Source organism: Anticarsia gemmatalis, chromosome 11 (genome assembly GCF_050436995.1).
Source record: "Anticarsia gemmatalis isolate Benzon Research Colony breed Stoneville strain chromosome 11, ilAntGemm2 primary, whole genome shotgun sequence".
NCBI lineage: Eukaryota > Metazoa > Arthropoda > Insecta > Lepidoptera > Erebidae > Anticarsia > Anticarsia gemmatalis.
The window spans coordinates 11,001,824-11,019,512 of record NC_134755.1 but is presented as its reverse complement, the minus strand read 5'-3'; the positions used below and the strand labels follow the sequence as shown (position 1 = coordinate 11,019,512).

Sequence of the window (17,689 nt, the reverse complement as noted above, 5' to 3'; positions counted from 1 at the left end):
TATGTAAATATGTGTGTTATTTATGAATATCATTATAATTGCAAGAAAGAAATGGTTTTTATTTAATTATAAAAATATTTTTCATTAATTTTTAAAAGTACTCAAGGCCTCACCCTTCCCTCATTACAGGAGAAATCCTTTGCCCAGTAGTGGGACATCAATGTCTTAAATTATTTATTTAAAAGTAAGTTGAGATAACTTTTCCGTTCATTTTTTTCATTTCAGGAGTACGTTTCGTGAAGACTTCAAAAGGAGGGACTATTTTAATCATAAATGGTTACACTTTTAGTAAGAACGCATGTTTAAGGAAAGGAGGTACTAGATACGCTTGTTCCAACACTTTATCGAAGAATTGCAGAGCATACGTACACGTGGATAGCAACCAGCAAATAATAAAAGCTGAAACAGACCATAATCATTTACCGCCAGCATTCTTTATAACTGAACAAGGACTTTATATCAAACGATAGTTTAGTATCGCTTATCTGTTAAATGTAAATGTTTCGTATATTTATCAATAAACATAAGTTGACGAATTTGAGCGCATTACTTCGAAATCTGCACCTATTAGTTAGTTATCTGTTTTTGTTTTGGCTAGGATTGTTTGAAAAATATTTGGAGATGAGAAATTGTATCTACATTCAAATACAATATCTAAAATTTGCTAAAGTTATCGCTATTCCAAAGGTATTGTCCAAAAGCATATTTTACTTTTAAAATAATTAGAAAATAAAACAAATTGCAGTGTCATACGTGAAGACGAAAACGGGAACGGTTCTTCTGTTAGTAGGTGAATATGTCTTCAGCAAGAATGGGAGGATACGAGATGATGGTGTCAGATATGCCTGTGGGAGTCGTCTGTCGAAGAAATGCACTGCCTACGTCCATATGTCGAAAGACCATGAGGTACTGAAATGTGACAATACCCATAGTCACGATCCACCGACGTTTACTTTTACTTCTGATGGGTATTTCTTTAAAACTAGATTGTAATAGAAACGATGGTTGTATTTAGTTGGGTTGGTAGAATATTAATAAATATTGGACACATATTCTTATTACTTCAAATTTATAAGTCTCGTGACGTCACGGCTTTGTTAAATTTATACCGAGATCTGATGTTTATACAATAAAATTAAGTCGGAATTTATGAAAGAAATAAGTGTCCAATATTTTTGTATAATCTATCTGACAGACTGATGTAGGGTAAAGTAAAGGGTTTGATGATGAAGGGTTTTTTACACTGTCATACATATTCTGTGTCTACTTTCTAAGTATAGAGCAGTACAGAGATTTATGAAAAGTTAAATTTATATTGTTTCTTTTGTTCATATATGCTTTTTAGATAGTCAGAATATTGATCATGTTATGTATTATTGAATTATGTAGAAACTTTGTAGAACGTGCATAAATTTGTTATGTAACGACCGCACTTAGTTATTCTGTTATACTGACACATATTATGTACTTCAAACTGGGTCCTCTTTTTAACGGAAAAGCCAACGGAAATTCTTCAAATGGAGAAACCAGTTTGAAGGCCCCGTTAAGTAATGCTTGAGACCCATTGGTCTCAATAGGCTGAATCCATAGAATGGATTAATATAGATTGAATAGAACTTAATATGTATGTTATAATTCAAGTGCTTTGAACAAAATAGTATAGTTATACTCGGGCCATTTTAAACGTGCGAACTAAGTCATATCATTTTATCGGAGTCTCTCGCTCGCACTTACACATTGTCACATTAATTTCATTCTTTTGACTATGACGTAGTTCGCACGTTTGTAACGGCCTGATTATGTATAGGCTATATGATAATCCGTCCGGTAAAAAAAATGTTTGCCTTGAAATATATTATACCTGTCACGGAATAGTTTGAGAAAGAAAGAAGAAAGAAGTGATGTATTGAAATTATATATATTACTAGCTGACCCGCGCAACTTCGCTTGCGTCACATAGGAGAGAATTGGTCATAATTTGCCCCGTTTTTAAAACATTTTTCGTTGCTACTCAGTTCCTAATGGCCCTAGCATGATGTTATATAGCCTTTAGCCTTCCTCGATAAATGGGCTATCTAACACTGAAAGAATTTTTCAAATCGGACCAGTAGATTCTGAGATTAGCGCGTTCAAACAAACAAACAAACAAACTCTTCAACTTTATAATATTAGTATAGATTATGTAATATGAAGCAAGCTGCGAAACTGGTTACCATACAAGAAAAAACATAAATAATTCATGAAGAATATGTATATGACACGTTGCAATCAATATATTTTTTTACTTTGTTATATGCTTAATATTAATATTGTAAATTATATGTAAGTTGTAAAGTATTAGCTATGTATTGTATAAGCTATATAAAAGTGATATATTATAGCTTAAGGAATATTTGTTTAAAATAAAATTGTGTGTTTGTATATAAACAAAGTAGAGTTAAGAACACGAAACGCTTTGATCTTTTTCCATTATAGTGAGTAATTATATAAAGATAATACTAAATCGTAGCTAATATTTAATATTATAGGGACGATGACCTACGTTCCTCATTTACCGTATTTAAAAAAATAATTACGCCATATTTTTGTACAGACTCCTAGCAGAGTTATGACGTAATTACATCATTTAATTTTTTTAAACTTTTTATTTTATAAGTAAATAATCGTTTATTTACTTGGAACAAAAAAATTACGCTTCAAATATTTTAATATTATTATTTGTCTGGCGGACTTATCTATATATAGTCTTAAGTACCCTATCATCATCCCTATAATCTGTAATAGCGTTATTTACATAAGAAAAGTGTTTGTATATAAAAAAATCAATAAAATATTATTTTCGTAATACACTGGCTTTAAATAAAGTACAGCAAGTTCTGTTATGCATACATATCTTTTACTAATACTAGAAGTTATTATTGAATATGAATTAAACAATATTTCCCAATGCGTAATGAGCAGTTAGGTTTCTATCCACTATGACTATATTGACCAAGTGCCTTGCATTTCTCGAACAACAGCTAGAGCTTTCGCGTTTTATATTTTCTTACTATGTATTTCTTTATTATAAAAAAAGGAATTTTCAAGCATTTTCTTTAATTTTCAGTTTACTATATTACACTGCCTACCGGTAAAAAGCTCGTGATGTGCGATGGGTATACGTTTCATAGAAACGGTGTGAAAATATCCGGTGGGATCAGATGGTTTTGTTCGAAAAGGAAGAAAGGTTGCAAATATTATCTGATATTGGATGAAGAAACGAACACTGTTATCAGATCCTCCGGCTATCATGATCATGAGACTCCCAAATACCGAGCTGTTGGAGACTTTCATATAAGAATCGGATAATTCTGCGTGGCTGTATAAATTTGGCCTGAAGTGTATTTATTGGGTTTTTTAATAAAAAAAAATTGAGCATAAATTTCGTGTGTACTAATTGACCTTATATCTTTTATTATATTTTTTTATAAGTGGAACGTCTGGTCAGTATATTTTTTATAATTTATGACTTAAGTCTTCATACACTTTATGCAGATATAGTTTGCAGAAGACCTGAAATTATTTTGTAATCGTTTCTGTTTCAGGTTGTAAATATATAATCCTGGGTGGCGGGGACCACTTGAAGGTTAAAGATTTTACGTTACTCACGAATTCTGCAGTTGCAATTGGAAGGTATGAAATAATGTAATACGGTAGTTTAGTCTATTTAATAATTGAAAACGCACAAATAATATTCATATGACAATGTAATGATAAAAGGTTCAACTTATTTAAAACAGAAAATTCAGCTTTCTACATTAAATGATGACTTTCCCACGGTGGCAGGCAAAGAGCAAAGAATGCCACTTGCTACGATCCCTTCTAAAATCTTTTGCTTTACATTTGCATCTTGTCAATCGATATCATACATAATTGTTTATTCATAATGCATTTTATGTCAAAAGACTCAATCGCTTTACAGTAGAGGTGTAAATTGTTTTTCTGCAATTTATATTCTCTTTGAGAGAATGTAAACTGCGGCATATGTACATTAAATTACATACTATAATTGTAATTCTTCATTTTAGATCAACTGATGCCCGCCGAAGAGTAAGTCTAGGCCAACTGGAACAACTTTGGGAGTTCTTGAATCGGCAGAAACACCTTGCCATGGGCTTTAACAAGACTGCACAAGCGAGGCACGATGCTCGCAATATGTGGGAAGAGATAGCCCTTAGTTTGAACTCTCATGATGACGGTGCAGTCAAAGACTGGAAGGGATGGTGCAAAGTATGTACAGACATTTTTTTTGCGGCCAGTTTTACTGTTTATAGATAAGTGTTAGATACGTATCCTATAGATAAAGTGATCATAAAAACAAAAGACTAAGCTAACCGACACTTATTTTGTTGAGACACACTTATTCAGAGTTATGAATTGAGTACCTAATTCAATTTGAAGCTCTCCCCTAGGTCTACAATAATATCTCATCAGTCAAGAATATTGCTCAGTATTAACCCTTTGACCGCCACGGTCGGCTATACTCGACAAATGGGAACTTGCTCACGACGCGACGCTATATTTTTATATAAAAGCGTCGTGAGCACTTTCTGATATTTTAGTTTTCTGATACTTTATAGCTGACCTGGTTAACTTCGTAGTCGACATTATCGTCTTAGGACGGCCTCACAACTATTAGTTTTATACGACATTTATACTTTATCTATCGCATAGACAAGTCATAAATAATCAAAATTTGATCATTATTTCAGTACTGGAACGATTACAAATGTAAATTAAAGAAGGCGGCCTCGCATTTTAAGTCATCTGAACAGTCAGGAGAAGAACCGTCATCAGTCAGAACTTTCTCTGATATAGAGTTGAAATTTTTGTCTATTTTTGACGACTACAAAGCTGGTGTACCTAGCCTAAGAGATGAACCATTTGAGCAGGTATATTTATCATGATTTTTGTTTTGTATGTAAATATCAAAGTAATTATTGATATTGGCAGTGAATCTGAATTTTCTTCGTGGTTAATGTAGTAATTTAACTACATATTTTCAATGTTGAGAATCTGACAGTGTATACATATAGTTGCTTTTGACTGTCCTTGATACTCGTCCGAAATGATATCAAAAAACTGTAAACAATAAAGCAAAATAATCATCGCATGCTGATTTTTGACAAAATCTCTATCCTACTAGAAAAATAATTTATTAATCGTATATTATATTTCAGGAAACGCAAAGACAAAATGAAGAAGTTCGCATGCCTTCAATATCTTCAAGCAACTTAGTTTTAACAATATTGCCTTAATCAAATGTGCCGTCAAAATCGCCCATACTGAATCCGATAGAAAAATACACAACAAATAAAACAAAATGATTGTACACCCTGCGTTTAATAATATCCTTTGTATTTAAAGTCGGTGAGATGGACAAACGCTATCAGTGATTCAGGCACCGAACCGACGGCTTTAAGATCCACGACAGCTGTAAGATCTCGTAGGCATGAAAATGCTATAAATTTAATCAAGCAGGTGTATCATAGATAATATATTGATAAATACACTCAAGAATTCAAAAGACTTCTTGGCTCGAAGACTTAGACGCAAGTCTGTAAGTTATAAAAGAAACTAAGCAATTGAAAAGGCTCAAAGAGAAAGTCTTCAGGAATTGTTGGGAGAAATAATTGTTAGTGAAAGTAACTTTATGTTAGTTGGGTAAGTAACTTTTTTGTTTCTGTGAAATAAATAATAATACTTAATATGTTCAGTGAAACGTACACGTAAACGTACGTAAAGTTAATCTGTTTTCAGAATACTGCGAAGGAAATTAAGGAGAGAATTTCTAGTGGACCTGTTCAAAATTGACAGCCATTATCAGAAATATACTACAAAAGAATGATGATGACGATGTTTAATATGAATAAAAATGAATTGCTATTCGTTGGTCTCGCTAAAACTCGAAAACGGCTGGACCGATTTGGCTAATTTTGGTCTTAAATTATTTGTGGATGAGGAGAGGCAGAGAAGGTGTAAAAGGTGAATAAATTTGAAAATTCGCGGTATAAATAAAAACAAGAATGCGTGAGCGGAGCTGCGCGGGTCAGCTAGTTTGATATAATTAATGTATTATGTGAGGCCATATTTTTATACACTTTCTAGAAAAAAAGAATTCTAAATCATTGTATAAAGTATTAAAAAAATACGCGTAACAATTTTTAGTTTTTTATTTCACACCGACTATTAATTTCGCCTTATATTTAGAAAAATATGTCTCGTTTTCCAAGGTAATTTATTTTTTTACTTTTTTTCTTTTTTAGTGCCCGATTTTATAACATTAGCGTCTGGTAGTGTCTTACTCATGCTCGACGGATATAGCTTCCACACAACTTCGTTTCGGACCAACAGATGGCAGTGTTCCGCGAAAAATAAAGGTTGCAATGCCTTCGTCGTTCTCAATGCAGATAAAACTATCAATAGATTTAAGCTCAATCATATTTCGCACTCAAAAAATGTATACCAACGTTTAAAGTCTGGAAGATATATAAAATTATATTAAATTTGTGAAGAAAAATAGATTGTTTGTATTTTTTTCTTAACATTTTAATAATAAGTTAATTGAAAATTATTTATAGCCTATTCTAATGAATGCCAGGTAAGTGATGATGTCAATTGAATAAATTTATTTCTCCTGCTTCTACATTCTGCTTTAGATATTCTTTCTTCCTAAATACATTGTTGTCACAATATAAAAAACAGCTTTATTCTATATTTATCTGTTTATATTCATAGGTGAAAATTTGTATTTTCGTTGTTTAGAGTCTCATAATAATATACATATTTGATTTTATTACATACATAAACACGCCTTTTGCCATAGAAGAAGGCAGAGACTATAAAACGCCACTTGTTGCGATCCTTAGATCCCTTGCCTCATTCGGATCTAAACATCGCCGGTTACGAGTACTACGCATCTGACCTTTAACCAAATTTCAATAAAATTGACTTTTCAATTTTTTTTTTTGTTTCTTATATAACTTTTTCAAAATAAATTATTATTTTTGTTCTACAGATCCACAATACATCACATCAGTATCTGGTTCAGTACTACTCTTAGTCGATGGATACAGTTTCCACAAGTGCTCTCGGCGGTCGTCTAACAAGAATAGATGGCAGTGCTCTGCGAAAAGAAAAGGATGCAATGCTTTCGTTGTTCTAAGTGAAGATGGCAGTACTATCACTAAACAGCAACTGGAACACAAAGAACATGAACGACCGGTATACAAACAAACAAAAAGTGGTTATTATGTCAAATGTTAATATGAGTAATAAATATATGCTGTCTCAATGATGGGAAATGGTGAAGAAGAAATGGGGAAGAGCTAAAGCATTGAGTTGACTAAAGCGGAAAAATATTGTTGAATATTATTTATGCATTGCATGCATTGTAAAACTTTTGGCGATTGAAAAGAGTGGCCATCAGTTTCTTGCTAGCTGTTCTCAATAAATGATTTGATTTTGATTATGATTATGTACTACTAAAATAATAATATTATCGAAGATTTACAATTGGATTAGCCGCCCTTAGCGGGTGCCACAGGACCTATTTTTAATGTTCACTCACAAATGTCAAACTCTCGATTGTACTGACTAGAAAATCGCTGTATATTAGGCTAAAACTATTATAATTTGGTATATTTATTTAATACTGATTGTTTTTCTTATAATGATTTTTATTTGCTCTTGGCCACAGCAATTTATAAAAATATATTGTATTACTATATTAATACATTTTCGATATCAGTTAATCTTGTTTTAATATAAGAATTGTCAAAAATGACAATTTACTGCACTTTTTTATCTACATTGCTGTCTCTTTAAAGTGGCAATTAAGAAAACTTTATACCACAAGTTGTTTATAATTAGTTAATAATATTGCATATTTTTTACTTTATATTTGATAGATCCTAGTTTTTAGAATGGAGGTCCAATTTGAAGTTACAATCCGTGAAGCACTTATAGCAGGTTTGTAAAATACAATCTTAAACATTAGATCACCACATCTTACGGCCGTAACGTTAAATAATGTAGCATGCATGGCAATGTCGCTGTATTAGCTATAATACAGAAAAAGTTCTTTTAGTATAAAAATAAGCTTTTTCTAGGTCCACCAAGACGGCTAACTTCTGCTGAGAGGTCTAGATTATACAGGGAACGGATTAGGCAGGACCCAGAAAGACTGGCGGCTTACAGGAAAAAAAATGCCGCGTGGGCTAGACTATACTACAGGAAAACTTGTGCGATGACTAATGATGAAAGAGCTGAGCATAGAAGAAAGTGGTGGGAGCGAAGACCTAAGAATAATTAGTCGTATTACTTGTAGAGGAATCTTCTTTTCTTATCCTTATTACACGTTACAAGTTTTCCACAAAAATATGCTGTAGATTTGGCTAAAGTTTTTACAAACGGCCATCTGATCAATATATAGATATCAACGCTCCTTTTCAAAGTTAATTTATCAGTAGTATCAAGATGTGCTTATGTAGGTATATGATATATGACAAAATATACTTTCGCAATTTTGTTTTGCTCTGTACGTAAAACTTTTAAAAATGTCTAAAATAATTAGCCGAACTGTTGTTCTCAAGTTTCGCACAACACATTTGGCGATTCATATAAATGCCCTTGAATTTTTTGGGCCCTACTACACCGTAGGCCAAGATATATGTAATAGACTTACATTTTTAATGGAGTAATATGTATAGGGATGTTATTAGGTTTTCTATCACTATTAATCAATTAGTATAAAACAAGCTCCTTTGCGGTATCGTTTTGTGATAAACTCCAAAAATACTCTAAGTAGTATTGATATAAGTTCTAGTCATCTAGTATATCTAAAATTAATCTAAGATTTGTGTAAATTGACTGAATTATGACGGTGGTTGCGGACACTACCGTAAGGAATTATAGAGCTTCGACCGGACGACGAGATCGTTAAAGCAATGAATGATAGATCCGATTAGGAATTTGTAAATTTGCTTTGTAAAAAGGAAGATTTCGACGAAATGAGTACCTCCTCCTTTTTAGAGTCGGTAAAAATAATGATTGATGTATGTCATTAAATAGAATTAATCCTAGCAAATAGTCAAAGGATCGTTGCAATAAAAAAAAGAGATTACTAAAATGTAGAAACAGTTTTCAAAGATTATTTATTCGGTACTGGGTTTTTATAAACCATTCTTTTAATCTAGTCATTATATGTAGAAGTTTCCAAAGATTTTAAAATGTATTGTATAACATTATTAATAAGATATATTAAACATACATTTTGTCGGTGTTCAAATGTAGTGTCCGTTTTGCCATTTATGAATAGACATTCCAATTAATGAAATTACTCATCTGTTGTAGAGAAATACATATTTAACAATTCCAAAATATTTTAAGTTTAACATAGGCAGTGTTTTTATATTTATTTTGTAGCGAACATTAATATAACCACGAACTGATATACCTAGTACGTTATTTATTGATGTGGTTAGCGTTATTTGTTAATGATCATAACTAAATCAACTACTGGATTAAACTCAAGTAGAAACTAACATGTGTTTTATTCGAAAATTCGAAGCAATACCAGTATTGTCTTTACAACAAAAATAACACGATGAAACTTTTTTTGAAGTCAGTTTAAAATGAACATGGTACTTATTCATAAACAAAAACACTTAGCTACTTTAAACTTGCGTTTAATTAAGTTGTCCCGTCCAATTGCTTCGGTCTTTTAATGGTCACATAGCACACCGTATACTAACGAAACTATGTACTTATATTCGTTTTTAACAAGTTTCGCGCATCGCTTTTAGTGCTCGTAGCGTACTTCAAATGGACAGTTCTTCAAGGCCCTCAAACTATGAGAAATTGATACAACAAGACCACTTTCACGGTTTAAACATAAATGTCGGATAACTAAGTGACAGAAAATGTATAAAAAAAACAACTGTTTAGAAATCACCAGATAAACTAACTTCTTATTCAGTGGTGGTAAAACCTGGGACTAAATGTGTACCTACAGCTAATTTTATCATTGCACGTTATTCACCAAACTATCATAACTATAAGAGTGCATTAAATTTATCATAATAACCTAAACTAAAATATATTTTCCAGATCCAATATTCATCACTTTAGTGTCTGGTCGCGTTCTTCTATTAATAGAGGGCTATAGCTTCCACAAGAGCTGGCCAAGTCCCACCAACTACAACAGATGGCGCTGTTCTGCCAAGAATAAGGGTTGTACGGCTTTCGTAGTACTTTCTGATGACAACTGCACTGTGAAGAAGATGCAGTTAGGACACACCGCACATGTTCGACCCTTCTTCAAGAGAACTAGTAATGGACATTATGTTAAAATATAATTGAAAAGAACTACGTAGTACTAGGAGTACATGAAGAAAGAAGTTTGTAAGGATCGTACTAAGTAGCGTTCTTTGGTTACCGCTACGAAAATTACATTCTGCTTTCCCCAACGGGAACAAGGCATGACTTTATGGATGTATATAGTTGAATAAAAATATAATTTATTTCCAAAACTCTTTTTTGTATTCTTTATTACTGTCGTGTCTTGGAGCTGTTTTATTTATTAGTGTAATAAGTTACTGAAGAATAACTGTTGGCTACAGGTTCAATCACGCCGCCGTGATTATAGATAGCGGCCTAAGTACCCGAGAAAATCAATGTCCTAATATGAGTTTGTAATACAGAGAAAAAAAAAGATACTCAGAAATGAACATAATTTTTGAACATAACTGCTTATTAGCCACCATCACTCGTAATGATAATGCAAGGATTACGAACCATAGTCTGTATAGAACAAAAGACAGACAGTAGGTACAGATACAAGATATACAAACTTATAGTATTTTGTATAACTCATATACATATATATATTTTATTATAATTTTACTGAAGGCTTACGGTCTAATAAAATCAAACAATATAATCAACATAAAGTTATCAGTTAGTCAATAACTTAAAACTGTATTATTAGTTGCTTATTCGCCGACCTATTTGTGTCATGCGACGAATTGAAAATTTGCGACGAAACAAAAAATATAAAATAAGTTACAATAAACGTTTTTTTTCATTGCTACAGCTCCCAGACTTATAACATTACAATCTGGCCGAGTATTACTCATGCTCGACGGTTACACCTTCCATAGAGGCACAGGCATCAGCAGGAACCGCTGGAGATGTTCGGCCAAGAGTAAAAGATGTCGAGCATATATCACTATAAGTGAAGATGATGGGCACATCATCAGACAGAATCTAAACCACTGCCCTCATGATCGGTATATTTACAAGGAAGTTGGTGATGGAACCTATATTAGACTTTAGGAGTGAAGCTAAAATGTGTTTTGTGAATTATCGTGTTGTTTAAATCTTGTAAAGATTGTTTTTTTTACGTGTTATTAAAAAAATGTTATAAATTGCTTGTTTTCTTTTACCCAGTTATCAGTATTCACAGGTGTTTTGCTTTCTTTTGTATACGCTAGTCGTTCTTGAGCCACAGCTACTAGTTGGTATTGGGTATTTTGTATTCGTAGTCTTCGGTCTGTGTCATGAACTTCAATGTATCAATTTAATGTCTAAAGTTAGTAAATAAAACAACCACATTATTTATTTACAACTTGTGAATATAAGTATTAAAAATGTGAATATGTGAATATTTTTCGTTAAGCTCGTAGTTTAAATTCGAATCATCTATTAATATATTAACATAACGTTACTTTTTATCGAAGCAACCTATGACATTTCGTTGTTGATGTGACATAATTAACTCTCTTCTTCTTGTTACCTCTAATAAATCATTTTGTCTCTGCTACCAAGGCAGGTTGGTAGAAAGTACTTCAAGGATTTAGCCCGCCTTTATACATTGCATATGTATAAAGTCATAAATAAATAATAATTCCTTGCTCCAGATTATCAATTCATCACTCTTGCATCCGGACATGTATTGCTTATGATCGAAGGGTATACCTTCCACGAACATAAAGGTATAAGATGCAAGAACAGGTGGCGTTGTTCTGCTAGCGGCAAGAGATGTCATGCCTACGTCAGACTCAGTGAAGATGGAACTACTATAGTTAGACAAAACCTTAATCATTGTCCCCATGAACGTAACACTTACAAGCTAATTCCTAATGGAAAATATGTAAAAGTTTAGAACTGTTTGTATTGTGTTATTTTGTACCTCTTTGCTGGTGGCCTTCACATAGGAGTGACTCATAACAGTTGTCCACAGGTCTTAGTATTTGCAAAATGCCGCTGAAGAATTTATAAATATACCCTCCAAGGTACCTTCGATATTTCTTAGAAATAACTGACCTGCATGTTGCCGCCAAACTTAACACTAAATACTTTTAAATTATATAGCTTTTTAGTTTTTGTGTCTGATAAGAATCATTACTAATTCTCTCCTATTTCTTCAGCACATTTTATCAGGATGTCAACTGGCACCCGTCGTTTGGTGATCAACAACTATACCTTCCACAAGTCAGATCACGGTGGCCCTTTCATGCATAGATGGAGGTGTTCGTCTCGGTCTACTGGCTGTAAATGCTTCGCTATGTTGGACCCTACGGAGAATATCATATTACGAGTGACTGGGCACCACTTTCATGAACCACCTAAACTGGCTAGCAGTAATGGTATTTATATGATGTTGAGGAGTTAAATTTAAGGAGCTATCATTGAGATTCTAGTCAAAAGCTTCCTTTATATGTACTGACAGCTAGCGCTGAACAGACAAAGCTATTGCGTATAAAAGAAATGTCCGTAACACGGCTGTTAACATTTCTAACAAAAATGATTTATTCTGTACTTACTGTGATTTGTCAACCACACACAGTGTCTGTAGATTTGAAGGAAACATGATGTTTTTAAGTTGGATCCTCATCTGTGCTGGTTTATTTTATAAGTCTTGTAACTATAATGCAAAAAAAACACGAACTGCGTGTAGGCTGCTTACTTACGTCTACGTTGTTTGTGCGTTCGCCTACCACGGCCGCGGCATGGCCCTGCGCAGATGTGGATCCATCAGTATATTTTTTAAATATTTATTTATAAATATATATTTACAAAGTGCGAAAACGAGATGGATGGATTGTGTGAAAGAAGACTTAGTTATGAAAGGGCTTAAGACAGAGTTGACGGTTGATAGAGACGAATGGAGGAAGAAAATATATTTATATGCAGAATATGGAATAACGTTTAGAAAATGAATAATTTATTTATTAGTGTATTTATAATAGTTATTAAAAGTTATGCCATCATTACTAACACTCATTTATTACTGCAAGACATTTGTCTAGTGAAAATCTTGAAGACTTAAATATGTAAAGAAAAGATGCGTGCCTTGTCTGATTCGTACTAATAAGCGAGTGTTAATATAATTATGCAATTTAGCATAGTAACAAAATGTCTACTCTAATCTTATCAAATTGAACCTCTCTAGAACATATTGTCGAATTTTGGCTTCAGGCCATTGTATTTATAAAGAAGAGTATATTATTATGTATAGTGCAGTCTTGTTAACTTAAAATTAAAAGGTGTAAGGAAAACACTCCCGAAAATAAAATTGCTTATAGTGAACTCGTGGCTTAGTTAATGACAGCCGTGCGGATGGATCTCTGATTTTAAGCCACTCTCGCCGATGTTGTTCTGTGGATGGGTGACCATCTTACACATATCGAAGCCGACTATAACATAGTTTGCAAAACAAGTGGCTAAGCTGATATAATAGTGACAAAAAGAAAAGATGCATACTTACTGATTTTCGTTACAGTTCTATAAAGATCAAATCATATAAGACACGTTATAAATTTTAGAAGCATCGAATTCAGTCCATGCCTCTTGTTTTTATTTTCGGGAGCGCTTTCCTGTATTTAAATTACTATGTATATAATACTCACATGATTATAAAACGTGTAAATGTATTTGTTGTCTGTAAAAGCTGATTATTACAATTTTTATTTATTATGTGTTAGAGAAATATATTAATTATATTATAAGATAGCAACACTATATGAAAAAATATTATACCGAGTCCAAGCTTGTAATTGTCTAAACTATCATACTATAGTTCTCAAAATCGAATTACAAATTCCACTGACATACTCAATTTCTCTGTATATCTATAGATATGTACCTATTCATATTAAACTATAATAATATATTCCAAATCAATATTGCAAATAACACTCAGAATCAATATATCAAATAGTTTATTTGTGTCGAATAAAGTAATGAAAAACACAATATATGTTTGTCATTCTTGAATCTAAGGTTTTTTTTAAAGAAATCGTTTCCTAATCCTTTCTTCAAGTATGCAATTTATAGGGAGCAATTCCACAGAACGTTTTTTTGACATACTTATGGTCGAATGCGGACAATCAGTTGAGAGAATAGATGTTCTCAACTATAGGAAACTCTTAAATAGAATGCTGGTTAGCATACCTTTGAGTATCAATTGAGTGGTATTCCTGTATTCGTTGTACTAAACAGATCTTAAATTATGAGAAATTAAGGTTATAATTCCTTATTTATTGCCCGATGATCGAATAGCATCGACCGTGGTTACGGGCTAACTGGAGTAGATGCTAAGCAATTTGGTATTTCTGCATTCAGTTGTATAGTCTTTATTTTCTACGTACTTTTGATCGAACTTAAGTGTCGTATTCCTATTTCGCTTGGTTTTTACTCTTATTTTGTGGTTGATAAGTAAATTTTTGTATTTTGTTGAAGTGAAAAAAGAAATCGTCGGCGGCGTATTCCGGCTGCCCGAAGGAAAATCCCTGATGGTCTTCAAAGGTCACGTTTACGATGAACTGAAAACGAGCGTTTGTGGCAAAATTCTATGGAGATGTGCCGGTTGGCGAGCTTCTAAGTGCCCAGCTTTTATGGTGATTCATAATCAACGTATCGGACCAAATAATACATCCCACAACCATGCGCCTGCCGATGAGAATTACTTGAAACAATTTAACTTAGATAAAAAGATAGTCGTAAAAGAATAAGCTTGGCCTTGTTGCAATTTTTTTCGTCATTTTATATTTACTTTGAATACTTGTATATCTGTAGCTCGATTCTCTACCACTATCGACTACCGACAACCGGCTAGCTATCGAAATTTTGACATTTAGAGCGTACTGCCAAAATGTTTCCTGCGACACCCGTCAGAGGCGCTGATCAGATTTTCATACAAAATTTCTCGATGACAGTTCGGTTGTCGGTAGTCGATAGTGGTTGAGAATCGAGGTACTGTAGAGTTACTATTTGTATAGAAGACTGAAGATGAGTTTTGTAAATATGAGAACTTTAATACATTAGTGTTTTGTGTTAAAAAACTATAGTTTCATAACAATAAAAAATTTGGTGTAGTTTACACAATTGTTTTATTATATTTTGTTACTATTTTAGTAACAAATATGAAATGAAATGAAAATACTCTTTATTGTACTGAATACACAAAATAAAAAAGAAGATACAAGAAAAAGAATAGACATGAATAAAAATAAAAACAAAATAAAATTAAGATGGTAGTACAAATGGCGGCCTTATCGCACAGTGGCAATCTCTTCCAGGTAACCAAATATCTTACATTACGCGGCGATTATTGTAAACGAGTATAATTTACTTGAGATTTCTTGAAGTTTCGAACACATCGTACTATGTACATAGTTATCGTGGTTGCAAACTTACGTAACGAAGAGCTAAGAAATTATCCGTGATTGCGTTAATCTCCGTGTAATATCAGATAATCGTTACTGAACGCGAAAATCAAAAAATAAGATTTTTTTATTACTTTAGTGAATATATCATTTTGTTTGGCGAATAACAATATGTCAAATACGCGCAAAGGACATGGTCTTACTGCGTTATTCATACACACGAAGTTATTTGGCGCATACACTTTTATCACTTTTATAGAACGACTAGCTGACCCGCGCAACTTCGCTTGCGTCACATAAGAGAATTGGTCAAAATTTTCCCGTTTTTGTAACATTTTTTACTGGTATTCTGCTCCAAATGGCCGTAGCGTGATGTTATATAGCCTTCCTCGATAAATGGGCTATCTGACAGTGAAAGAATTTTTCAAATCGGACCAGTAGTTCCCGAGATTAGCGCGTTCAAACAAACAAACAAACAAACAAACAAACTCTTCAGCTTTATAATATTAGTATAGATTTCAGTTTCGCAATAATAACTCTCGACGTTTTCAGGTGAGATTATCGAGTTAGTCAGTGGTGCTAAACTGTTTAGGTACCATGGTTTTACATACAGCTTCCATGGTATGTCAAAACGCGGGAACACACGGTACAAAATATGTTCTTCGCGAATGAAGCACGATTGCCGAGCCTATGTCGTCACTGGCTATAACAAGGAGGTACTGGCTGGTGACTTTAATCACAAACATAACGCGCCGGTGTATATTTTACAGTTTAGTTCTGGAAGGTTCAGCTTAGATTTGAAATTGAAATATAAGGAGAAGGCTTTGAGTGAACGGGTTTTGCAACAAATGTTTTAAGAATATTTTAAGGAACTCTCGAATTTTAATATTCGGTGTGAATCTTTATGAGGAATCGGCGTGATTTTATCTATGTATGTATGTACATAATACGTAATTCAAAATATGATCGTTTAGAAAAAGAGCTCACTTCTCCTATCACCTTTTAAATAATGTTGTATGTATAGTCATAGGTGATAAAGAGGTGCTCCCTGGTCGGTTAACCATTTGTGGGTAAGGCTGCCATTGGCGAGGCCATTCTAAATATGGGCAGCCGTATGTGCTATTTGAATGGTCTCCGTGTTCCGGAGGACACTTAAAATAATGATTGCGGTTGTTAACAATTAAGACAACAGTTGTTTAGTCATTTAAATGATCTTTCGGGCGGCTTGAACAACTTTGACACTAGGTTCACCCCTAACCGTACGATAAAATAAATGAAGATATACATAATACAATTTTGATGCACTCAGATTCTCTAAGCGCAACTTTAGATTAGTACTTTGCAATATAGAAACGAATTCGTCTGCTATAAACCAAAAATATACCAGTTTAATAATAATAGAGTAAGTTGGTCCTATATCAACATTTGTGCTTACTGAGTGACTGTATAGTCAGAGCACAATTAGTCTAGTCATTTTAATTGTATATAAATGTTACTTAACTTGTGCAAAATATAGAACCTATAACTATATAATACTATAAAAGCTTTCTTTAGAAGAGAATCTAACTAAAAGCTAACCATATTTATAATTTGTTGAATCAGATCCTATATTTTATGTGATGTGAAAAGACTGAATATAATTTATTATACTAGTAGTTAGTAGCTGATCTCCGTCCTTTTAAAGGAGTCTACTCATCAAGGTAGCCAACCTGCCGACACATGTCGGCGACATCGTAGGCGGCTCTTTATTTCGACAGCAACTTATTCCAACTATGTCGATGAGTTTCAGACTGCCTTTGGAATTAAACAGACGTCGCTGACATGTGTCGGCGGGTCAGCGACTTAAGGGTGTAGACTCCATAAGGCTAAGTTCATATGACAGTGCGGAGCAGCGCGGAACTCGCGGAACACAATTATTATTTGTGGATCGCACAAATAGCTGATCCGTGTGAAAACCCACCACCTCTCGCAACGGGGAC

The 17,689-nt window shown here is 33.3% G+C and overlaps 1 protein-coding gene across 2 annotated transcripts; it reads left to right on the top strand.

The window, feature by feature from the left end:
- The first annotated feature begins 3,031 nt into the window (after positions 1-3,031).
- Positions 3,032-6,555, top strand: LOC142976613 (uncharacterized). 2 transcript variants are annotated; one of them, XM_076120055.1, is made up of 6 exons: positions 3,032-3,672; positions 4,068-4,269; positions 4,752-4,931; positions 5,220-5,703; positions 5,800-6,024; positions 6,306-6,555. In XM_076120055.1, exons 2-4 carry the CDS (start codon positions 4,150-4,152, stop codon positions 5,295-5,297), a joined length of 378 nt encoding a protein of 125 aa, XP_075976170.1. In that variant the 5' UTR covers positions 3,032-3,672; positions 4,068-4,149; the 3' UTR covers positions 5,298-5,703; positions 5,800-6,024; positions 6,306-6,555. The 2 variants fall into 2 exon arrangements, with proteins under 2 accessions (XP_075976170.1, XP_075976171.1); XM_076120056.1 differs by having other exon boundaries at positions 5,785-6,024.
- Positions 6,556-17,689: the final 11,134 nt, after the last annotated feature.

What these genes read in the sequence shown, in the direction of transcription:
- LOC142976613 (XM_076120055.1), top strand. Translation starts at nt 4,150, where the DNA reads ATGGGCTTTAACAAGACTGCACAAGCGAGGCACGATGCTCGCAATATG. An exon ending in ACTGGAAGGGATGGTGCAAA is followed by an intron (nt 4,270 to 4,751) that starts GTATGTACAGAC and finishes TCATTATTTCAG; the next exon opens with TACTGGAACGATTACAAATG. An exon ending in GAGATGAACCATTTGAGCAG is followed by an intron (nt 4,932 to 5,219) that starts GTATATTTATCA and finishes ATTATATTTCAG; the next exon opens with GAAACGCAAAGACAAAATGA.